Below are 25,921 nucleotides of genomic sequence, written 5' to 3'. Positions count from 1 at the left end.
TTTTCAGTTTTCAGGAGAACGGGAAGTTGTAGGACAAAAATCACAGTAGCAAATCAAGTCTCATAGCAGGGGAATCATTAAGTCCTATGCACACCAGGATCCCAATAAAGGTAGAATCTTATAAAGGTGATTACTTAGCCTTAAGGTAATCTAAGTTTAAAACATCATTTGTAAGGGTACATCGGCTTGCAAGTTTTATACCCCAGCACAAAATTTTGTACTTCAACGCATCCTATGAGCCAGAGAGACGAATTTTGGGTTCCCCACATCCAATTCAGTTTCCAGATGGAACATGTTAGATATAGCTCACCCTGTCTACATAAAAAGTTTTCAGCTACGGACTTTCCTGCTCATTCACAGTTACCAAATGGTGTATACCCACTGTTCTGTCAAGCACTTCTCTTTCCATTTTGCAACAGAGGATCTGGACACAGAAGTTCACAAGTGAACACCAACTCTGCAGGAGAGTCTGCACTACCCCAAGTCTGATTGTTTTGGTGAAAATGCAACTTGTTGAATACCTGCTATACTCGCCCTAGATAGCTGCGCGCCTCCCACAACGCATCAGTTGTACCAGCAGAACACCCACGCCGAGAAGTCACTTTCCTTTCTCCTAGGCACTGTACACATGTCAATTACGTCTATCACTGTGGTATCTAGTTATAAAGATTAGATACCACAGATTAGAGATGTGGGACAGTTCCTGGGAAGTTAAATAAATGCTTAAGTTTGCAAAGCTTTTTGTGCTTCCTGTCTACTCCCTTTGATTTAGTCACTGCTTTCTCAGTTTTGTTTCACGTTCTTGCCCTCTATCTCTACCCTTCCCTTGAACCAAAGGAAAGCCACTGTTACCAGCTTCCCCCTCACCAGGCAGCAAATACACTTCCTCATCCCCTCCTCGAGAGAGCATTAGTAACCATCTGGAAAAGACGAACATACTGGCTAGAGCGTTAAAACTTAAGCAGAGAAAGAATTATTTAACTCGAGCCAGTTAAGTATAAGCGGCCAGCTACCACATGCCAGAGTACAGTTTTCCTCATCAAACTCAGTACTTCAGAATATATAAGATTACATGTGCTAACAAAAAAGTACTGGTCTACCCCTGTTCAGACAAATCCTAACATACCAAAGTATTCAGCTATCTTGGGGCTGTGGACTGTGAACTTCTCATGATTCTTTGCTCCTTCTCAAGAGCTGCCAAGTGTATAAACTGTTCCCATTATTTACTCACTGATTAACAGTTGGTAAATTGGTCCCAGGGAATCGCTGTAGAATTTTCCTTATAACCATTTCCCTTGCTTAAAAAAAAAAAAAAAAAAAAAGCCAACCACACAACGCCTTCCACCCCCACCCCCCCCACAACCCTGAATGAATGTGAGAACTTCCTGCACTCAGAACAGCATGAATAGACCTGGCAAGTAGTCAGGGAGATAGTACAGGCCCATGAATGCTCTGAATTCAGCTTCTGTGCTGCCGCTAAATTAAAGGAATTCAGGAGCCTCACAAAGGCTTGGTTATTTAATTATATTATAAAATAAAAGGCTGAATCTATTAGACAGCATACGAAAGAAACCCCTTCCCGGGTGCCTGTGCAGAACAAGCAGCCCCAGTGACTCTGCCGGCCCTTCTCCCTCTCCTCGGGCTGCTGTCACCACCACGCTCCTGCCAGCCTCCGGCAGAGCTGGCGATGGTGGCAGAGCACCGCTCTACCTGCAGGCGAGAGGCTGCACCAGCTAGTTTGAGACAAACCACGCTGCTTTACCATGTCATTTTTTTTTTTTTTTTTTTACCTTTGCTCTTCGTTCACCGGGAAACTCGTGACACTTGGAAGCAAGCTACAACTGTACTCACCTCTGTACCTTCAACCCCTGACTAGATGCACTCACTCACGTCTCAGCATTCAAATCCTCTTTTCACTTCAACTGCCTTCGCTAAAAATTAAAGCATACACATTAATAAGAGTAACTACAGCCAGCGAACAGCGAGGCGGACAAAACCTCTACTTTTTTCCAAGCAGGTGCTACTTTCCCTCCCTTTATAACTAGCAAGGAACAGACACACTCAGCAATTACGGGCCTTACAGGTCATTAGGAAACAAAATCAAAGCAGCTTCCTCTTGTTGAGGACTCTGCTTGCTCACCAAATCTCTCAACAGCCTCACATACACGCAAGAAAATGGATAGGAAGAGAACAGCACTTAGCGGGAAAGACTGAAGTGACCCACAGCACAGCATACTCGTTTTTACAGTTCGGCTAGCCCTGCTGACAATTTGGAAACTAAGCCTGTTACACGCGACACCTCTGCTGATAGCAGCACCTCATCCTTGTGCCCTGCCAGAACGGTGACAGCCCTCCATCAATTCAAACCACAGCGAAACGCTCAGATTAGTGGCCATGCCCACGTGGCTTAATGAGACCTATAACTGGCTACTGCCCCGCTTTTCACTAACAAGGAGGGAGGCAAACAAATACTCACATTCAAAGCAAAGAAGCCAGGCACGCCTGTCTGCAGACAGTCCCACGGGGGTATATCCTCCTAAGCATGAGTTGCCAAAAGGACGACAGTAACTCCAGTGCAGAGAAGCAAATGCTCAAGAGAATCCAAAAAGACAAAATGGGATGTTTACGTGTAAATGATAAGACAAGGTTTGCCTAATCTTTCATTAGGGAAATAAGGATATTGCGCTATTTCCCTGCTACTGCGGATGAAGACACCGCCGCATTCAGACATTTCTGCTATGCAAAGGTTAGTGGGTATTAACTTTATGACACAGCATTTGTTTTGGTATGGGCAGCAACTGCATTAGGTATCAAGGTTAGACATTAGTCGGCAGACATCTTTGAACAACTACACATTTTGCTGCGAAGCAGTAAAGCCATGTCTACAGAGAAAGGCTCAAAGGATTTTCAGCTGAGTATATGCCCTACATTTTTAGAAATATATGCCCTACATGTTTAGAAAAATCAGTGGATATGAGCAATAAAGAGCTGAGCAAAAGTGAAACCTGAACGTAAAAACAGCCAGTGCAACCAAAAACCCAGAGAGTGCCAAGGCACAATGGCCAAAGGACCCATTGAAGAGAGTGTCAAATCACATCTCTGATTAAGGCTTGCCAATATGCACAGCATCCGAACAAACTTGAAGTAACAATACCACGTCTGGAAAGGCAATTCACCAATTCTTTAAGTGTGATATGGTTAAGAACCTCACAGAATGAAGACAACGTACAGGCAGAAGAACAGCATGCCCCTATCAAAATTACAGCTATTCTTGACCAGTTGATCATGCCTAGCTTAGCTGGTGACAGCAAGCAAGACAGCAGTGCCAAAAGCTGAATCTCCTCGTTTGCTGTACACATTCCTAAAAGGCATAAGCCTTACGGATGTGCTGCGTGTAATACCACCATTTACAAGTCAGTCTAATGTTAAAGATTCAGTACATCCAATTTTAGGTTCAAAGGCTGTAACAGCATGAACTCTTCTACTGGCAGCCATAATTCTTACTATGCAAGATTAGCCTTTTTTCTTTCTTTCATAACCAGTTTACAAATTCTTCTTCTAGACAAGCACTTTGAGAACATTATGCAGGCCGCAACTTTTGCCTCTTAAAATCCTACATTTGCAAGAGATGCACTGCTGGGTGAAGAACATAAGTGTGATACAGGATTTTTTATTCAAACAAAAAACAAACCAAAAACTTTTCACATGCCTGTTTCTGTAATATAAAGGTACAATGCCTGATCCTACATTGTTAACATATACAGACACAGCAATTTGTGTAGCTATGTGCTGTGACTTTCTAGAGAGAATTTTGCTTATTTATTTTTGCAGCCCTGTGTTAGCCATGCTAGAATGAATGCTCTTCTCCACAGGTAACTTAGTGGTACTGTTTCATACATAGTCTTATAGATACGTGGGGGGTGGGGAGGAAGGAACACACAAAGAATCATACTGATAAATGGGCATTGCAGAGAAAAGCCCTAAAATCTTCAAGAGGACTAAAACTGTACAAAATGGGTGAGTTGGCAAATGCAGCCAACAATGCCTAAAAACTTCCTGCAGAAAAGGAGAGAGAAAAAAAAGAGAAAAGGGAAAAAAAAAAGGGGAAAAAAGGAAAAAAAAAGTTTAGCTGCATATTCTAGGCTAAAAGGATCTACAGTTGATCTACGCTTTGCGATCTGCCGACAGACTCAAGACAGTGCTGTTCACAACTAAGGTGACAAATCTCCATTCCCCTGTTTCCACAGTGTAAGTAATACTAGCTATTTGCCAGGAACTCAAAATACACCTCCTATTAACACAGAACTGAAGCAGCACAAGGTACTGAATCTGCTCACACTCCAGTGGAGCACTATACAAAGGATCACACCCCACCCAGTGTTGCAAATTAACTATAATATATACCCCAGGTTTTAACAGACCATTTTCTCAGAGAAACACTTATTCTGACACTGACAGAAGGAATATGACTTAGTCCACTGCAGGCTACAAGTGTCTTAAATCTTTGTACTATGACATCTAGTGATACTGATCAACGTATTTTTGTTCTAGGTTTCAAATATGAAGGAAAAAGCTGGAAGCTGCAAAATAAACTTGGATCTTTTATCACACGGATTCAGAAAAGAAACATTCCGAAACATTATTCTTACAAGAGACACTTCCAAGATGGAATCTGTAAAGCAAAATAAAGTAAAATAATTTAATGTACTCTTCTTGTATTAGCAGGAATTAAAGTTGTCATTTGATTAAGAAGATTAAAGAGACACAAACCAAGCAGTTCTCAGTGCTATAGTCTAATCTGAAGGGGAACGAATATACTTATACAGATGATACCGTTGTTCTGGACATTATGAAATTGAAACACTTTCTGTATTTAATAGTCTGAAATGTATCACATTAATCTTCGGTTTATTCACAGAGAATACACAGACTACAGATTCTATTTTGGTTGATACAGACAAGGGACATGATTTTCATGCCACCAAAAGAAAAAAAAGATAAGACACATCCACAGCCACTTCACACAGCTTGGACACTTCAAAGAGTTCAGATTCCCATTTCCAGCCAGTCCTTTCTTTTATTAGCTACAACACCCAAGACAAAAAAGTTAACCGCTTGCTCTGAAAGGATATGAATTCAGGTGTACTTCTAACCATCGAAATTTTTCATCTACACAACCACACTGAGCCCCACACTTTTACCAAGACAGTACATTAAAAATCCTCAACTGCAGGACTGAAATGGGGAAAAAAATCCCTTTTGTATAATTACATATTACACAGCTTTCAACAAGCTGCCGTCGGTATTTCTGAAATGTTAAATTGCATCTCCCACACGTATGTGATAAACTTCACTTTGAGAAACATCCCGCTTGCAACCTGCAAACGATCTTGCCTTTGTGTTCGTAGCCATGTAATACTGGTACCAGAAGCAACCAGGAGCTCCTAGCCTGTTAACTTCAGTACCTTACACATGCTAGCCTTCTTCCAGGTGTTCGCTACTTCATTCGTAACAGTTTTTGTCATTAACTTTTTTATTCCAACAGGCAAGCTTTATAGCATGAAAGCAAATATACGTAGATGCAGAAAGCTAATGGTGACATACAATATTAGGTTGTCTCAGACATAATTAAGTTTCATAAATAAAATGACTGCTAATGGAGACTGTTGTCCCCTAGAGCTCCGTCTGTCCCACTAAGTAACACACAGTAGAAAGAAAAACACGTTCCTCCATCACTTACAATTTGAGTCAATAATCATAAAGTAACTGGTGATAAGTAGTCACTGGTAGATCTGACCAATCATCTTATGAGCAAGTCGACTGCACATATAGTTAGCTTTGCTGCTTGCAGGACTGTCATCACAAACCCAGTGCTACTACTTATTATCTGCTTCTAAAAAAAATGTTAGAGAGGATCAGACAGGAAGAAAAAGCAAGTGTTTGACTGAGAACAACAAAGTGTCACTGTATGCAATTCTGATCAGAAAACTCACTGTCCGCTTACAAACTTACTAGTTTCAAGGTAGCTTTGAAACTGATGAGAGCTGCTTAGATAAAGGCCATCTATAGCTTAGATAAAAGCAAGATCGTTGCTAGTAAGAACTTTAAGCTTTTCTGGTACCATTTATTTTAAAGCAAATAATAGGTTGGACTCGGCATAGTTATTGTTTAAAGAAGCGTGTGCTTTTTCAAAGGAAAGGAGTTGGCATTATTCTCATCAACTGAAGGTGCCTGAATCACAGGTTTTGTTCTACCCTTAACGCTGCATCTAAAATTCTCTCCTCACCAGAGCACGCATTCAGAAGAGGAGCGGCCTGCTACTTATCTTAATTACAGGTCTTACTATCTCTTTCTCTTTGGACACAAAGCTTCGTAAATCGAACAAACAGGAAGAGAAACTGCATTCAGGTTACATAATGAGGTTTATGTAAATCACACCTACAGCCCAGGGTCCTGAACTTCAAAGGCATTCCAGCTCCTCGTTACCCCTTGGACCAAGGCCCATTGTTTTGTCTTTATTGAAATAAGTTGGCATGGCACTTGGAGCGCTCGCAGATGAGAGGAACCGGTTCAAGTGGCTATTATGGGGTTTTGAGAATTACGAATACAATTCAGAGCCCAGTCAAGTTGAAGAGTCCCGTTGCCGTTGGACAAGACCAGCGACAATTAATCCTCTGCAGAGGGCCAAATTTACTTCTAGCCCACAAAAAATGTTGAGTTAAACGTTAAAAATCTTCTCCACTTATACAATGACATCTTCCTTCTACACTGAGAACTAAGCTAGATAAAATTGGAGAGAAGAATCCCCTGAAACTCAGTATTTTACATCAATATGTAAATAGTTATTCTTAGCTGTCAAATCAAGGAACACACCGTTAGTTGGGCAATGAGTATTTTCAGCATCCCTCCAAATAAGTCAAAGCCAGCTGGAAGAAATTTTACTTCCCCATCGACAGAAAAAGCTTCAAAGAATAGTATGCTATGTTGTGAAATTAAATGACTCTTCACTCCAGGAGGTCTTTCTTCCTGATTTAACAGTTGTCATTTTTAAATGCAATGTTCTTCAAAGAGCAATTTTTGCCCCCTAAATAACCGGGAGGGGCGGGGCACAAAAACTCTCAAGAGATTCTGCAACGTTCCCATTCTTCCACATATTTTAACCACAACCACAGGAGCAGAAAGTCTCGGCCATCAGACTCAAAGGGTCACGACTAGCTAGTTAGCTAAACCGGGAAGCAAGAGGAATCCTGACTGTGGCAACTGGCTTAAAGAATTTGAACTATCAACTTACGTAACTAAATGATTTTATGTGACAGTGGCAGAGGGTACAGAGGGGGTGATCATAGCCGTGGTAACTTACAGACAGGACTCCAAATGGCAATCACTGCCAGTGCTTTTTTTTTAAAAAAAGCAAACAAAGTGGGTGTGCCAGCACAGACACCACAGAAAACTGGTTTTACTATTCATTTTGCCTACCTGAAATCCTCAATAGAATTTCAGCGGGACACAATATTGTTATTCATTTACAACCCACACACGTCCCTCTGTGCTGTTAGGACAGCTGCTGCATTCCAACAGGCAAGTGATGCCTATTCTTTACATGTAACATTTTATCATATAGCACACATATAATAAAAAGTAAATTAAGAGTCAATTAAAATATACCATAAATAAAAAGACTTAAGTTTAAAATTCTCTAATACCTAAGATGGCTTCAGTATTTAACAGCAATCAGTGGGAAAACATTCAATTAGAATTTGCCACTAGTTATTTTTGGAAAAAGATATCTATGTTAAGACAGCATACTGGACAAATGCCAGCCTAATTGGAAAAAAAAAAATATTCTACCACAAATACAAGTTATTTTATAGTGAAAAAATGTAAAAATTATTCTCTCCAAAAAGGTAATGCTGCAGCTAACTCGACTGCCCAGAAAAGCTATTTGAAGGACAGAAGTTACACAAAGAATAAACAGAGGCACTTTTGAGTGAAGCATGAAGCTGAAATCTAGAATTTTCACAGAAACTTCTGACATAAAATTTGGAGAGCTTAACTACCTCAAATCTATACACAACTCTCATTACCATACAGTTGGAATTTTAACTTAGGTTTCCAATCTCACAGGTTCTTATCATAAGCAAGACATTACTGATTATTTTAAAAATTAGGACATTATCTTCCTGTGAAGTTTCTTAAATATCTTGTGAGGAGCTTAGTGTTTCAGAATCCCTGTCTTAGAGCCAAATCTAGAAAAAGTTAAGACATGTTCCTTTTTCAGCGAGTTTAAAACTTTTTGAGTTGTTTACAAAGGTTGGTTGTATTTCTCTTAAACATCTTTGAGAAGAAAAAAAATAAGCTGGAATCACATGGCCAAGATAGTGAAGCTTAAAAAACAAGAGACTTAAGTACACCCCACCCTGTCCCTTTCACTTGAGTTAGTTTCCCCACACAAGCTGCAACTGACTCCAAGCTTCAAAGTCTATTCCATCTGAATCCACACACACACACACAAAAGAGACCTTACCAAAAAAAACTCAAAGGTAAATGCAACATTCAGTTCTCTGTGTCAAAGAATAAAGTTATTACAGGGCTATTTCAGACATACAGTTTCCCAGAGTGCAAATCCTCATTTGAGCAGAAGTTCTAAAATAGAGCAATAAAACTGAGTCAAGGAAAGCTGAAAACAAGTACATGCGCAGATTTATCTGATCTAAAATGCCAGTGTGCCCCATTCCACAAGCAGTGAAATAATGAAACACTGAGGACTGTCTTTGCTTCTACTGTCCAAGGCAAACAGAAAGTCAGTCTTTGATTTCTTTTTCCTCTTTTTCTTTCCTAAATCAAGATACTGACAGCTTAAACAGTTAATTCAAAATGACCACCCCTTAAACACAGAGGGAAATACAGCTGTGAGCATGCGAGGTACAGGTTCCCTCCAAGTTAAAAAGCTGAGTGTAACAAGTTGCACTCTTCAAGATATCCCTCTCTAAGCTTCTATTCTTTGGAATTCTGTATGCATATACTTTTCAAACTGACTTTCTCAGGCATGGTGTTTTATACTTGCTTCTTTTCCAGAGGATCACTTAGACAACCAAGAAATCTCTCTTTATATTGTTTTATAAAACTAGAAAGTAGTTTTTGGAAGTTAAGAAGCACATACCAGTTGCTAACACTGTTTCCAATGAATGTTTCTTTTTTCGCACTTTTAAGTAGTATCTTCCCCAGAACCCTGTAGTGCTTTAGATGCATAGGAGTCTGTCAGTGTCCTAACAGAACAGATGGATGTTTTAATTGCACAAAGATGTATCAGCAGTTCCATCATCAAGAGGATGTTTATGCAGTTTAAAAAAAAAAATTTTTTTTAAATGAAGGAAATAGCTGGTGAGATATGGAAAGAGGGATAGCATCAAAATACACAAAGAGAAAAGAAAAAAAATGTTTTTGAAAAAAGAGAACGATGCATTCCGTGCTGCAGCAGTGAGGAAATTCAGCTCCTGGATGTACCAATTTAGGTACTACTTATTTAGTATATATAGTAACTCTTATGTACATCACACTGAAATCTCCCGGTGTTGGTACTTCACACGTACTTAAATTATGGATGCTAGCCAGGAGTACAACAGAATTTAAAAGTTGCAAAAACCATTGTACTTAACAGCTGTCACATACCAAAGCTCAGCTGCGGTTTCCCCAGCATTCCAGCATTATCTGCAGGGCTCCTCCTGCGCAGAAGGAGAGGCCGCTGCGCCCTGAGAGCCCCCGAAAGCTGCCTACCTCAGAAAGACCCCGCTCCCGCTGCAAGGAGATAAGCGAAGGGCTATGCACGGGAACAGGTGGAGCAAGCCAAAGGCACTGCAGCCATCTTAAACTTTCCTGCAGAACAGGACTAGAAATTTCACTCCTTTGGTCCCGCCAAGGACAAAGCTTCGATTTAAACACACCACGTAACTGAAATGAGACAGTTTCCCAAAGTGGCAAGTTTTAGGTATTACTTCTCTTTGCAGGAGACGCCAACACATAAACAATTACAAGGTAAAAGAACGTACAACCAAGTCACATTAGGAAGAAAAAAAAAAATCAATATCATGGCAGCCCTAGGCAGAGGTTGTTTTTCCTTTTGGTTTCAGACAAGTTCACAGAGACCTCTCCTGTGCAATCACATCTGTAAAAAAAACATCCATTCACACTGACGTGAATTAATTTCTTTCACGTTAAGTAAGGTACTGGATTTCAGAACTAAGTCATTGCTCCAAAGGCAGCTCTTCACGGCACAGATGTTCTCCTACCCTCACTTAAGAAGCAGGTCTGTCTTTGGCACATTTTCCCCCCTTAAATAGCACTTAGTCATCTTAAATCAAGCTTACCAATGTACTAAATAGCTGAACTGAGTTATTCACCAAGTAGCGCAACAAGCAGCTACTGATTCAATACACGTCACATTCCACAAAGCTCGGCATTGTCAGGCCTACGGTGTTTTCACATAAGAGTAAGCACCTAAAACCATGTTTCCACCCATATAGCTGGAAGCCTTAGTGTGACCGTAACTACCGAGTGTACTTTTTTTTAAAAAAAAACAACCAAACAATTGCTAGATCAGCACAACCGAGATCCTGACACTAGATCTTCCCACCCATATCTTCATACTGGACAGACCAACATTTCTCGTAACGAACTTTAAGACAAAGCCGGATTCGTTTCCCCTCACAGCTTTCTAAAAGGTCACATGAGCAAAAAGCATCTCTTCCCAAATAAAATCTGACAGCCAGTTGCAAAATTAACACCCCTAATTTACATCTGGCATTTCTTAATATTCTGCCTATAGGTAATCATCTACTGAAAAGTGATATATCTGATGACACCAGCAGGTGCAGAAGCCCTATGTCACATCAAAGAGCACAGAATTTAATGGTGGCCAAGTGCCAGAATCACAAACAACATCACCTTTCAGTAGTAAAACAAAAAAGCCTCAAACATCCATTGTACTGAACCAGTCTTCACGACCAAAATATCGTGTTCCTCGTGCTCCTTGCCGTGCAGATGCTCCAGAACACCGCACTGCATATGATTCCATGCTTATTTTTGATCTAAAGTCTCAAAACAAATAAGCAGTTTTGCAGTTTTTAAAAGATGAGATTGGTGTATTAGTCTATTTTTCCTTCTACATGCAAATTATAGAGAAGTCAAGGCCACTGGGAGAACTTATGTTTTACAAAAATTATTTTTACAGAGCAGTAAGGAATAGTATAGCTTGTTTGCGAGAAACCTTCTGGATCACAGCCACTCTTATGGTTTTAGGAATAGTTTAGTAAGTCTGACCTAATCGGTCTCCCAGCGACAATATCATGACTGTAATTGCACTATGGATTCTTATACAGTTCCATAACTCAGTAACATAATATCTCAGCGGAAAGCTATTTAACCATATCCTTTTAAATAGAGATTAAGTATTACAAACTTTGAGGACAGTATCTTTTGTTGAGATAGATTTCAAGAGAGAGAAAAGTTGACATGCATGACCAGTCACTAATTCCCAATTCTGCTCAAATTGATGTTACAGGGAGTAGGATCAGACCCTTAAAGCTGTAAGGGATTTTGTTTTAGCAACGGTGTTATCTGTTTAATGTTCAGACTCAAGAGACTGAAGAAATGAACCACACTCACGCTCTAAGTAAGAAAAGGAGAGGACATACCAAAATAAAGATGCACTAACCACATTCTGAAACAAACCAAGGCAACGTACAGGAAGCACTTTTACCCTCCCAGTGTCACATTTTGGTTTTGAGGGCTATTAAATTTGGAATTCTGCATTAAAAAAACAGATATTTCATTTACAGAATGTTTGCGGACTGCTACTTATTAAGAAAGCTGTTTTGCCGTAGTAAGAAATCCTGACTCTCTGCAGTTCTCCTAGCAATTTTTTTCTTAAACCTGTATTTTCCAGATTCTACAACTAGAGAAATTACCAACCTACAGTAATCGCTAAAATCATTGGCTGTATCATCTTATTTGGAATTTGTAATGTTAAGTTTCAGCACAGTAATCTTCCAGTCTTAAAACTGTCTCTCCCCAGAAATAAAAAAGCCTGAAAGCCACCACTGTGCTCTCTTCTTCTCTCCCCACTCCAAGGGGATTAGGTGAAAGAATTCTTTTTAGAAGCGATGCAATAAATCCAACCTAGGTTTATGCCATTTTGCATCAGTACAAGACCAGGATCGCCAAATCCTACTGAGACAGCTTGCAGGAAATTACAGGGATAGAGATGCTAGTGGTTCTCTATCCATTGGGACAAGCCAGGCCGCTTAAACCAATGAAGTCCCAGGCAAACAGGAAATCACTATTTTAAAGCTTTCCTTAGGGTATGATTCTGGAGGATCATTTACAAAAAAGGTACTTCTCCTAAGCAAAACACCCTAACTTTGGGGCCAAAAACCACTCCCCTTTCCACTTTAATTTGATGTGTATTCTTTTTAAGTGTCTCCCCTCCCTTTCATCCTCGGGGGGGGGGGGGGGGGGGGGGTATAAAATAAGGAAGCAGAAAGAACTTGCCAAGACAGTTACATAAAATCAGTACGATTACATGTCAGTAATATTTTCTTAGCTGTTTTTGGCTGGTCTGGTACATTAGATGCTGCAACCATTCTCCTACAAGCACCCGATCACAGGTGTTTTAGATGTTGATCACAGATCCCCTCAAAGAGATAAGTATTTCAAAAAACACTGCACTTTTGAAGTACAGAGGCATACTTCTTAGCATATGAACTTCCGTAAGAAATTTGCATTAATTTAATCCTATGTATGCTTATAGAAATACACTTCTATTTAGTAGTTTTGTACAAGGAAGTCCAAAACGTATGAGCTACGTTAGCAATCGAGTTGAGACACCGAAATAAAAGAGTTGGAACACTCGCATTTAATGTACAGAATTAATCATTTAATGCATACAAACTACATGCTAACAGGTTAAGACTTAGCGACATTTTCTGATTGTGTTTTCTTTAGAACACATCCTGTTAGGAAAGGAGGCACACGGTCGTCCCATTTAAAACACGTCTGTGCATCCCCATTTAACAGTGGGACTGGAAATAAAGGAAGCAACATCCCTTCCAGCATCACCTGCTGGCTTCCACCCTCAACAGCGCAGCAGAGAAACAGGCAGACCACCATCATCATCTGAAAAAAATATTTTAGCTCCTTTCTAACCCAAACATACCTAACCTACTTCTGTCGATCCCTTGAACAAGTACTACTTCTGCACTCGTTATGCTGGGGTCATTATACAACCGACCAAGAAATCTGAAGAAAAGCTGAATTGACCACTCGCCACCACTCCCACATTCTCTTCTGAATAAAGAAGGGCACTTATCCAGCGTACTGCTCTCCTTCCCACCCCGCCATTACCGCCTCTATTTGACATTCAGCGGAATTCACTCGAGAGAAGAATCTCCGTATTTTTCAGAGTTAAAGCACTGAATCCTCATGGTTCAGTGAAGGACCACTGCTCAGCCAACCTGGCAAGGGGTTAGACGGCATTTGCTACTTTGCTAGCGTGACCGTATCTTTGGATACCACATTTACCTATTTCACAGGAAAACTTACTAGGTATTTGAACGCTTACTCGGACATTAAACAGTCTCTCCTCCTAGGAAAGGTGGACAGGACAGTTAAGACCCAAGGAGTTCCAAGATTACAATCAGTATTTTATGCAAACCAATTCAACTGGCACACGAGGTATTATTTTTAAACCTCTCTAAAACTGCAGAAGGTTGCATAATTACAACGTGGGAGCCAACTTTTCCACCCAATACTCCCCAAATTCTGTACTGTAAGTCGTAACAGCAAAGCTGCATTAAAAAGCTTCTGCCTTTTCACGATAAAGGTTCTGAGCACCCTGTTTTCACAGCCTATGTCCTGTACTCATGCAGCCTCCTCGCTTACTGCCTCAGTCTCTCAGTGAAGCCCCGCTACTCTAACGAACGGGAAAATTGATCGCAAGCGCCAACAACACGGAAGGCCAAGTACAGGATTTCGTTTGCAGGAACGCACCGCTCTCCGCCGAGGAATCTGCGCGCCCTGCGCAGCTGCGACCTATTTCAGGAGCAAAACTGCGCGGAGCTTCGCCCCGTCAGAGTGAGCCCGCCCTGCCGCCGGCTCCCTTATCAGGCGGTCTGGGAGCACGCAGCTCAATTAAAAACCGCGGGTGAGCTGCCGGCATCCCGCAAACACTTGAAGCAGCCTTCGACCTTCCGTCCCCAGCAGCGGCACCGACGCATTCCTCGTCGCCGGGGAAAGCAGCAGACGAAGGCCGATTTAACCTCGAACGCCCGGTGCCGCTGCTGGAAACGGAAAACAACAGACGAGCGACCTCCATTACCCACGCGTTGAAGGGAGGGCGGGCTGCCCCGGCACAGCCTCAGCTCCCGGGCGGCCCGGGGCTTCTGAGCGCCGCTAACAACCCGCCTTCCCCCGGCGGCCCGCTCCGGGCCGCCCGCCGGGGACCTCCCCGCACGGACCCTCCCCGGCCCGGCCCGGCGACCCCCGCGGGGCCACCCTCCGCCCTGAGAGGGGCCGGCCCCGGCGGAGGGGCAGCGGCCGCCCACCCGCCCGCCCTCCCCTCACCCCGGCGCCCGCCGGACCGACGGGTGACTGAGAGGGGGGGGAAGAAGGGGTCGCCCCCTCCCGAGGGCCGCCGCCCCGCCCCGCTCACCGGCGTAGAAGCGGATGAGGCAGCCGGTCTCCGAGTCCATGCCCTCCTCCTGCACCCGCCACAGGTCCCGGAAGCCCAGCTGGGAGAGGTAGTCGTTCTGGATCTGCAGCGGCTTCTCGTGGGCCTCCAGCCGCCGGCTGGTCTCCCCGTGGAGCTGCACGTACAGGGCGGGCGGCCCCGGCGGCGCGGCCCCCGCCGGCAGCTCCCGCCCGCCGGCCGCGCCCGCCGGCGCCCCCCCTGCCCGCCCCGGGGGCAGCTCCCCCGGGCGGGGGGGGGGGCCCGGCCCGGCCCCGCACCTGCTTCCACCCCGTCGGGGGGGCGCCGGCTCCGCCTCCAGCTCCTCCGAGGAGGACGAGCCGCCGCCGCCGCCGCCGCTGCTGTAGGGATCCAGCCGGTCGGAGACGCTCTCGGCGCTGGGGCTGAAGCTCTCGGTGTCGGAGCCGGCCGGCCCCAGCTCCCCCAGGAGGGAGGGGCAGGAGAGCGGCGGGCCCGCCAGGTACAGCTCGGCCGGCGCCGCCCCGGGGCTGAAGTCAGAGGGCGCCGGGCTCGGCCGGCCGCCGGCCGAGTCGCTCTCCTCGGCGCTGCCGCCCAGCGGCAAGCGGCCGGGCCGCGCCGCTTCCCCGCAGCCGCCTCCGGCCAGCCCGCTCCGCGTCCCCCGCCGGCTCCTCGGCCTCTCCTCCGGCTGCGGCCGCTGCCCCTCCGCCGCGGGCTGGGGCCGGGGCTCGGGCTGGGGCTGGGGCTCGGGCGGCGCCTCGGCGGGGGCCGCCGCCGCCGGCTCGGGCGGGGGCTGCGGCGGCGCGCCCGCCTTGCCCAGCACCCGCACCACGCTGCTGCCGCCCCGGTGGCCGAGCTGCTGCAGGCGGGCGGCCACCTCGGCCGCCGTGGTCTCCAGGGTGCAGAGCACCGGGCGCAGGTAGCAGTTCATGTGGCGCTCGTAGACGTGGACGCAGCCCCGCTGCAGGTCCCGCCGCACCCAGTCCCGCTCCGGGGGCTGCAGGGGCTGCAGCTGCCGGGGCGGCTTCAGCAGCAGCGCTTTCCTGTCCAAGCTGCGGGTGCCCAGCGGGGCGGCGGGGGCAGCGGCGGGCGAGGAGGCGGCGGCGGAGAGGTTCCTCTTCAGCCTCCCCCGCCGCAGCAGCAGGGAGTTGGCGTTGCCGGCCCCGCCGGGGGCCGCCGGAGTCCCGCTGGCCGCCAGCGCCGCGGGGGGAGCGCAGCCGCCGGCTCCCCCTCGCCTCCGTCGCGGGCCGCCGGCTCCTTTGCCGTCCAGCTGCCCGCCGCCGCCCGACGGCTCCACGCCGCTCTCCGCGCCGGGCGCTGCCTGACTCCTCCTGCCCGGGGAGCTGCTCTCCGGCTCCGGCTCCCCCCGCCCGCCGCCCGCCGCCGCCGGGGCTTCTCTCGCTCGCTGTTGCGCGGGCTCCATCGCCCGCGGGGCCGGGGATGCCGCCGCCGCCGCCGCCCTGCTGGGAGCGCCGCTCGGCGGCCCGGCGCGGCGCGGGGGCGGGGGGGGGCGAGCGGAGCGCGGCGCCGCGTCCCGGGGGGGGTTACGTAGCAGCGGGGAGCATTCCGCCGGTGCCCTCGCGCCGCGCGCCCGGCTCAGCCCCGCTCCCCCGCTGCCGCGAGCGCCATTAGGGAGGCAGAGAGCGAGTGAGCCAGCCGCCGCTCCCCGCGCGCCCGCCCGCTCCCCGCGCCTCATGAATATTAAGCAGCCCCCGCCTCGCCGCTGACAAGGGCCGCCGAGCGAGGGAGGGAGGGAGGCTGGCTGGCTGGCTGGCTGGCGAGGGTGACGCCACCGCTGGCGCGGCGGGGCGGGGCCTCGCCGATAAACACAACGTGACCGCGCCTGGGGCGCGGACGGCGGGGCGGGGCGGGGCGGCGCGGGGGCCGCTGGGAAGTGTAGTTCCCGAGGCGGCCGCCCGCCGACTACACGTCCCGGCAGCCCCTGCCCCGCGCCGCTCGGCTTCCCGCCGCCGCGGCGGTCTGCCTTCCCTCAGGCGGGCGGCCCCGGCGCCGCCGTCCGCCGGCCCTTTCCCAGACGGCAGGCAGGCAGAAAGGCGTTGGGGGGCCGGGGGTCGCCGCTTGGCGAGTCCGAGGCCCTCCCGCCGCCGCGGGGGGGGGGTTCTTCCCGCTTCGCCCATGCCGCCTGTGGAGCGAGAGCCCGCTGAGCGGCCAAGCGTGAGGGCGGGAGTGCGGAATGTGCTGGAAGTGCCACCGCCGGCCCCGGGCAGGTGTAGCGTGCCGCCACGCCTTAGGGGCCACGTCCCTTCTAGAATTATTCCAGGACTTTGTCCCACGCTCGATGGTTATATTCCTTAAGTCTTATCAGAAGGTTTGACAGAAACAGCGGATCAAGAGAAACCGTACGGCCTGGAGTGCGGATAACGAGACCCTGCGTACAGTCACCCTTGCGCTGCGCCTCGCGGGGAAGGCCAGCGCTCGGCAGTAATTGCTGGCTAACGGCCACCTGGCAGCATACACGAAACGACTTTATGGGTTCAGTGACCGTACCCGTTCCGCTCTTTCCAATCTGACATGTTCTCCCCGTTGGCTGTCTTGGCGCAGAACCCAAGCACTGAGCCCGGGCAATCTTCTCATCCGAGGAGGGAGATGATGTCTTCGGATCCGAGGTGGAGAGAGGCATGGAAATGTGGGTGGGAAACACATTTTTTTTAATACACACACACCCCACACCCCCCCACCCCCCAAGAAAGAGCTGCTTTGTGAGTATAGACTCAGAGAGGAAGTTTCAGTGCTATTAGTCTGTCACTGTATTTCAGGGACTGAAATTATTGAAAATATTTACTTCTTGAAAATTGCTCAGAGCAGCCATTAAATAGCAACATTCCCCCCCCCCCCAAATGCAATTTTAAATGAATTGCTGAAAAGAAAAATTACAATCAGATAAATTCAATTATCAGTGTGAAAGCATGAGTTTTCATACTGTAAGGACACCATACTACGGTATTTACTCAGAGAGATCTCTTACGCTCTTGGGGATGTTTTAGCTGAGTAATGCTGGTTGGATAGGGCTGTAACTGCCTGAGATCTTTCCTTTTTAACACATTTTGTAAAATCGCAGTGAAACAACTTGCCAGATATTCATCAAAAGTGCTATAGACTGCAATAAAGTGGGAGTTCTGGGCAATTAACCAGTTACGTCAATGTTAGGGGAGATAAATCATCACTGAGAACCCCGAGATAAACGCTTAGTGAAATATTATTTTTAGTTGGTGGGGTTTTTTAGTGCATACGTATAATATATGAACCATGAATAAACCAGAACCATAATAAAACTAAAGTGTACCTCTCCTAATAAAACATTCCTCCACACTTCCACGTTACTATCTTCATATCCCGTACAAGCAGGTGAAACACATCACAGAAAATAGAGGTATTGCCCAAGGAACTTGCAATGGAAATACGTGACTGCCTCTTAAAAGTTTTTGTAACAACAAAGCCGACGGTTTACTTTTATATGGAAACCACCCACTTTCTGAACAGAACAATCTGTAAATTAATTATGGTCTGACCGTGCAGTTCACTGGCCCGTATCTGGAGTTGCAATCACCAGCAAGAGCATCTTTGGAATTCTTGCTGCGCGAGGGAGCCAGGACCACGTCCAGAGCACAGACTGACAGAAGATGACGGCAGCGCTTGGCCATTAAAGGCTTAAGCTGGTGCCCCAAACCTCCTTTGACAGCAGCAGCACACAGCAGAAGTGCAGCACTGAGTATATTGAGCTCTGGTTCTGGCTGCTTCGTACGTTCTGGTTTATTTCTACTGCTTTGCACCACCCTCACGCCACCTACTTCATGAAGGTTACTCCAGGTCTGCTGACGTAAATGTGTGAGAGAAATATTCTACGTGCAAACGCACACACGCAGAGACACACTGAGAAGAAGGAGACAGCAAGCTCTAGGGACATTACTGTTAACAGTGATACTTGAAATAAAAGAGAGTTTCTAGAAAATAGTTTCCAGCCCTTCCCTTCTTTGGAGGGAGCGGGGAGAGAGCAGCTCTACTTTTGTCAAATTGTTCAAATACCTGAATGTTCATGCACACACATTAAAAATCCAGAACACGGAGATTCTCCCATGTTACTTAGGAACACGGAACCAAAGAGAGGTCTCCTGGGACATCCAGTTTTCTCCCTTGTGACTGGAGATACCGCATCCTATGTGGTAGTAGGTCCCCCTAACACGGTAGATAAATAAGCTGAACATCATTTTGAAATGAGCTGAGCTGATTTGTCTTCCGCTCTAACTGGAAGACTGTCCCAGGGCCACCCTGTCCTCGCTGTTGGGAACTTCCTCGCAATCTTCTGTCTGAATTTTACACATGGGTAGTCAATACCCATTTGCTCACATGCCAGCATTGCATTGCCCTTTGACTCAAATAGCTTTTTTGGTTTCTTTGAGTCCAGAGTGTTTACCCCCAAGGTACTTACAGGCAGCAGTAGTATCCCCTGGCAGACTTGGTATTCTCTCTTTGATAGACTAAACACACTCTTTTTGTCTTCTCTGGTGAGATAGTCCACATAGTATAGGAACACGCAGCTAAGGTCGTTTGAATAGCCTTGGGTCATCCTCCGTGGAGGTCCAGCTCTGGATTTATGCCACAGCTTTCTGAGTCCGCACAGAGCAGCCGCCATCTGCGATACAACGTGGAGAGGCAGCTGGGGACTGAGCTGACCTCGCTCTCTCTCTTGCAGGCTAACTCACCACTGTCAGCGGCCTTGCTAGTGAAAGGCTTTATGTGGTTAAAAAACAAAATAGCGGTACTGAAGTCCTGAGGATGGAAAAATTGTTGCATTTATCACTGCCCCGTGAAATTTGTTCAGGAGCAGACAGCTGCAATGAGGCTCCCAGCATCCCGGGACCACGCTGCCACTCCTCATAGTATGAAGGCGGCAGTTTCTGTAGTGACCCAGCACCTCCAAATGTTCGTGGTACCACGCCTGGTTATTTTTGCTTTATGCAGGGAAGTGCGCTTGAAATCTGTAAGTATATGCATATTTAAATTGAACTCTCAGGCTTATGAGAAAACTATGCTATTCTCTGTTTCCCAGTAACTGATAGATACTCTCCTGCAATTGTGAATTTTGATAGGAATTAACTGCTGTTGTGAGACATGGGAACAGAGCTTATGAAATTGATGTTTGTCAGGAGGAAGTGGAAGGGTGAAATACACATTTTGCTTTACTAAAGTTTGATTGATGACAGCTGTTTGGAAGACAGGTAAAATGAAAAAGGATGGTTTGCAATCTGCGGTTTTCCAACCAGAACCTGGCGATCTTGAAGAAGAGTTTTCTGATTATAGGACTTGTCAACAAAAAATAAGGGAATAAGAAGTAATTTATCGCAGATTACTATAAATGACTCCATACCAAAACTCTTTGTACTGAATGAATAAATTACACGTTCCCACAGACAGTGGCAGGAAAATGCCAGAAGGTCTTGATACCTCAAGGTGACTTTTGTGGACGATGTTACATCCAGAGTTCTCAGAGCCAGAGGGTCCCCTGAGCAACAGAGCAGACCAAAGCTTAGCTGAAATCCTCGCAGAGGCCGGAGCTGTTGTGATTTTTACTGCCTACATCTCTGCCGGCAGCTACTACAGCTACGGCGGGAGGCATCAGGCTGCCGTACGCAACTGTGGAGCCGACTGAGTAACTGCAGTGGTGCTTGGAGTATATTAACTCCTGTGCAGCTTCTTCTGAAATCTGCCTCCCCCAATTCTATAAATTTCTGTAAAGCCCTCGGCAATACACTGTGCTGTTATTAGATGTTTCTGCAAGGGAAGGGACAGATTACGGGCATCAGCTGATGTCTGTGGTTTTCCTTACTCTTTCACTGTGAATGTAGAAGAGAGGACCAGGTCCAGCTTCAATTTATAGTACTGCCAGTTCTGTTCTTTGTTAACATTATGCCACTTCATTTTGTGTAACCCCTTGGTTTAGCTACAATTAATATTTTGCTGGGCAGTTCAATGATGGCGTATCGGTATCGTCTAATTTTTCTGAAATGTCTGCTGTCATGGGATAGTAAAATCAGCACACAGCCTTTGTAGACTCAGTTTTACCGTGAACTATACTCAAAGAGAATTTTTTAAGTATATCAAATATGCAGTGATCACCCAGTTTGGTTTTTGTTTTCAAAGATACAATTTCAGAATAGTATGCCCTCATTAAACAGGAATTGCTTAATCCCCAGTCCCTGACTACAGAAAACTTGACTGACAAGTCAGCTCTGGATCAAAAGCTGAGATGAGCGCTGAGAAATGCTAGTGTGGGAAAGATTATATTTATACTTTCTCTGCTATAAATCATTATCAATGGTGCTGTTAAATGTTCATCTGTGTTTTAAGAAGGTATGAATCACTTTAGTGATTCCAGTTAACATGTGAAGGTGGGGAGGGAGCTTAGAGAGAAGGCATTTAATGTCCTTCAACCCTGCAAAATGTTAGGGAGCTTACTCAGCTCTCTTCTTTAGTAGCCTGTTTTTCTAGTACGGGAGAATTTCCCTGCAGACAAGGAAGCAAGAGACTTATTTCAATGTCAAAATGCTGAAGCAAAAGACAAACCATTTGCCACCGTACAAGTAATTCAAAGACCAGGAGATGGGTGAGCAAAGGGACCATTTCAAATTAAACAATATAATAATATCCTTCTTTGTAGAGAGAAATTGAATGTTATCATATGGAAGCTGTTCTCAAAATAATGCTTAATTTTATCAGTAGGGATTAATTTCATTTTTTAAAATGCTGGGTATGTACCTGTATCCCTCATCCATATGTGCAATTGTCACAACTGTAGGAGCAAATGGGATATGCAGATAACAAGGAACTGAAAATTTATGTTGATTGCGGCTCCAGCTGTGAGCTTGAGCACAACAGTGTGTATATGTTCTGTGCTAGTTGTGCTCATCTTGGAGTGTAAGGCCTTCAGCGTAGTAAAGTATTTTAGATGGTGCTTATTCAAGGAAACGCTTAAGTTTAAATGTGTTCTTAGATTGAATATACGGTTAAGAACTGTTCTCAAACTGGGAAGTTTCCGTTAATTGATGCCTGAAGTAGAATTAGGCTGCAAATTATCTTACAGTTTCCCTTGTGTTTATATATTCCGGAACACTGGACTCACATTACCCAGAAGGTTATTTGTACCTACAGCCCCCTAAATAATTTTTAGCAAGGGTTGATTTGTATTTCTGATTCCAAAACCACTTCCATACAAGTAATATCGACACTACTATGTGTTCTTCAGCAGTGCACCTCAAAGCACTTTACAAATTGTGACATGCACAGGCTGAGTTGTGTTAGCTTTTCAGTTAAACAGCTGGGCGGTGCAGCTTCCTTAGCAAATTTTGGAATTTCTTCTCCAGCACAAACTTCCTGTTCCTGTCACGTATGAAGGTGGCAATTTACGGAAGTAAATAGCAGGATCTCCATTGCTGTTCAAGGTAATGAGCAGCTGACACTGAGTTAACCGCACGGCTGAAAGCCATGCGCAGAATTAAATGAATTTGAGAAAAAGAAACACCAGCTTTGTTACCTGGATTAGTAACAGGTCTATGTTATATATTCTAGTGTTGTACTAAATACTGTATCAAAATTAAAGCAGTATTTTACAGATTTTGTTTTTAATTTGTGTTGATACTAATTGCAAAGCCAGACCTTGTAATTGCCAGTAGACTCAGCAACCCCTATATACTAATCCTCTTACTGTGTCTTCAGCTCTTCCATTTTAAGCTACATGTTTTGTTTGTTGTTTTTTTTAAAAGAAAAAGAGTTTCATTGCCTGTTAGATATTAATGCACTAAAAGATTTGCTTCCAGAACTTTATAAATCCTTCCTTGTAATTATTTCTTTTTATCTTTCATGCTCATATGGCGTCTTAAGCCCTTTTTGTTTTAGAGCCCTACAACTCCTCGAGGTACAGTATTCATCACTACTGATAGCGATGGATTAATGTGGATTCATTAAGCTGCAGCCAACACAGTGACTTGAATGCAAAGGTTTTACATAATACATAGCCCTAAATAGCATGACTGGCATATTTGAAGTGACCCAAGAGATTCAGACATTTTAGGTATCAGCTTTTCATGAGGTTAGTCATCTCCCATTAATTCCCTTGTAAATATCTTAGAGGGTACTGTCTGTTGTTAAAAGACTGTACATAAAGGCCTTTCATGCCAGACTGAGGATATGTTTCCACCAAACAGCAGGTTTGGCAACAAAGTTGGCTTAGAAAGTTCATGCCCCTACTCTCTTGTATTTGCCGCTTCTGCATGGTGTGTTGTCTGCCCCAGTGTGCCAGTATGACTGGAGCTGCGCTGTCAGCCGGGTAATGGAAGTGCTCTGCATTAAAATTAATTATGCCTTAAGAATCTCAGGTATTGCTTTAATACAGTAAGAATCTATCACATAAATACACATTATTTATTTGTGAAAGGCATAAGTGCTGAAGTGAGAATAGCATAGTGGAAGCTAAACTCTCAAAATACGTGTTACTGATGATTTATCCTAGTACAGAGTGCTATCAACAGCTGCATCTACGGTAATTTACTGGAAGTATAAACAAAGATGTACATTATGCCCTTTGAAGGAGCCTTTTTAACTTTATTTCTTCAACACCAAAGGTGTATCTTGTTAAGAGTAAACATAAAAATCCTCCAAAGAGATTAATAAAATAAAGCCTTATACAATTAAAATATTGGCAGGATCAACCTAGAAGTTAATACTGAAATAGCTCACTGTCACATCTGCAGCTCCGCGCGCAGCCCTCTCAGAAGGGCTTTCAGGAAATCGGTAGGGAACATCTCTGAGCTGTCTTTGATGAAAAGGACCAGAAGGAGTTATATCTAGGAGAGCAGAGATTTTTTTTCATTAGCTACTACAGTGACACAATGCCCATTGGCTTCTAGGCGGGCGGCCGCGCACTTGTGTGCAGAGCCACCCCCCAGCGCCATGTCAGTGGCACGTGAGCGTGCCTACCAAAGATGCCTCGGCTTAAAATCTTCACCCCTCCCTTGCTCGCTCTCTCGGCCATTTCAGCTATGACTGCGTAGTCATAGGGCCGTGCCGCACTGTTGCATGAGATTAAGAGAGCTCTTAGTAATATTCTGGAATGATGGGAATGAGCCCAGTATTCGTGGGTGAGGCTAAAGAAAACTTCCAGGAAAATGAGTCCACCGTTTCACCGATAGATCATATGGCTCCCCACGCAGTAACCCAGGTCACTGTAAGGCTCTGCTCCGTGCTCTCTGTCAGCCTGTGCAGAAGCTGGCTTGGGACTGGGTGGAAGGGAAGCCATAGGAAAGGGGGAACAGCTAATATTTTAGCATCTGGATTTCACTGAGGTGAAAACCTGCATTGTTAGCTTTGCAGGTGTTGGCCAGGGCACAGCAAACTACAGTCACGTGTATTTATTTGGCATCCAAGCTGCTTCAGAGGCGGCATCATCCTGCTTTCGGCTTTCCAAAGGTGTCCTCTGCTGTTCTGTAAGTGCCAAGAATAGAGCTGGATGCTCTGTGAGACTCCACCTACTCCGGTCAGAGCAAGGACAATCCAGGTTCTCCAAAGTGATGTGAATTCTCATTGCTAGAGCAGAATAAGGTCTTTGTTTTCCCAAGCACATAAATGCCCAGGCACTGCCACTGGTAGCATGCTCTCCAGGATATTCAGTGCCTGTGACCTACCTATTCCACAGATCAAGACATGCCTTGTGGTTAAAATATTCATCGGCCTCTTGAGAAGACAGACGATGAACATGTGAAAACCCATCAGTGGCCCCCACGCAGCTGGGAAATGCCATGCTTTGAGTCAGCTGGATTTTCAGGAACATTGCTTCTGCCAGCACATACCGATAAGCTGTTTTCATAATAGTATCACAAACTCCAGCTTCCAGCTACCTGACACGTTTCTTTGCCACACCGAACAGATCAGTCCTGCACCGGTAGTGGGTCTGGGATTCAATACTGCCGGGAACTGAAGCTTTCAAGCATGTGTTTTCTGACAAAGGTGTCGCCTGGAGCACATGGTGAAGGTTTTCCTCGCAGAGTTGAAGAGTCAGAGGGAGGGAGCTAGCTTGGTACCTGTGACCGTCAGCAATCAGCGTTTTAAAAAAACCCCAGCAGCGGTGATGTTTTCTCCGTGCTGTTGGTCTATAGTATAGCGAATAAGATCTAGCCGTAGAGCTCTTCTCCACAGCATTTGCAGACGGGCTGCTGGCAGGGCTCACATCCGTCGTGACTTAGCACAGCTGGGCTGCATGCATTTCTGTGTGATAGCCAAATATTTTGTGTCCTACCATTCTTGGCTGCCCTTTTATATTTTCTCCGTATCAGATACCACAGCGTACAAGGAACTTGCAGGGATTCTTAGGTGACTGGCGGAAAACCATTTACCGCTTTATTCCCCCACATGGTGGCATTGCTTGCAAAAAGTATCTGCTCCTTCCCAGTGTGTGAGGCTTTGTTTTCAGGTACTTCAGCCAGAGCTCTGCTGCCTTGAGGGAACGTTTACCTTCAGGCGTGCCTGCTCTTCATCGCTTACTCTGAGAATGAATGCTCTTCCAAATCAGATGGACCATGCAGCTCTCCAAAACCAGCAGCCAGACTCAGGAGCTCTCAGGGGAGCGGTGCAGGAACATGCAGAAAGCAGAGGTTAGGAAGGCTCTGCTGACTCTCCTCCTGTCGTCAGTGGCGTAGACCAGCTGTCAAAGGAAGCAGTCACACCGCTCCGGAGTCACCGTGGAGTGACGGAGGCCAGGCAGGTACAAAGGCAGGCTGCTCCATGACCAACGTGTAGCTCTGAAGGGATGCATGGACTGAAGGAAGCCAAGGAATTCGGAAAGCCTCTATACGAGACTTAGAATGAACACACTTCATTGCAGAGGGGAAGCATCGGTAAGTAAGGTGCATTACGGTGGATGACCTCTGGACCTCCTCTGGAGGTCATCCTTCCCGGAGCACAGCGAACGTCAAAGTGAGATCACATCGCCCAGGGCCTCGTCGCGCACAAAACCTAAGTGAGGCAAGACTTGACAGGCTGAAATTAGCAGTCTGAGTCACACGGCAAGGAATTGGTTGTCAATGTGGTTGCTGTCGAACGAGTGTAATGACAGATTGTCAAATACCTAACCAATGGGTCTTTTTTTTGCAAGAGTTGAGATGTAGAAATGATTTGTAAGTCATTTGTAAGATTTGTAAGATTTCCTACCTACAT

General features: G+C 45.9%; 1 protein-coding gene across 1 annotated transcript in view; it reads right to left on the bottom strand.

The window, feature by feature from the left end:
- PHLPP1 (PH domain and leucine rich repeat protein phosphatase 1) overlaps window positions 1-16,464 on the bottom strand; it is a 140,486-nt gene extending 124,022 nt beyond the window's left edge. The window contains exon 1 of the mRNA XM_030041782.2: window positions 14,705-16,464. Within this exon, the coding sequence (XP_029897642.1) occupies window positions 14,705-16,394 (1,690 nt within the window). The 5' untranslated portion in view covers window positions 16,395-16,464. The remainder of the gene's footprint in view (window positions 1-14,704) is intronic.
- Window positions 16,465-25,921: the final 9,457 nt, after the last annotated feature.

Source organism: Aquila chrysaetos, chromosome 18 (genome assembly GCF_900496995.4).
Source record: "Aquila chrysaetos chrysaetos chromosome 18, bAquChr1.4, whole genome shotgun sequence".
Taxonomy (NCBI): domain Eukaryota; kingdom Metazoa; phylum Chordata; class Aves; order Accipitriformes; family Accipitridae; genus Aquila; species Aquila chrysaetos.
This window is presented reverse-complemented; position numbering and strand designations above follow the sequence as displayed.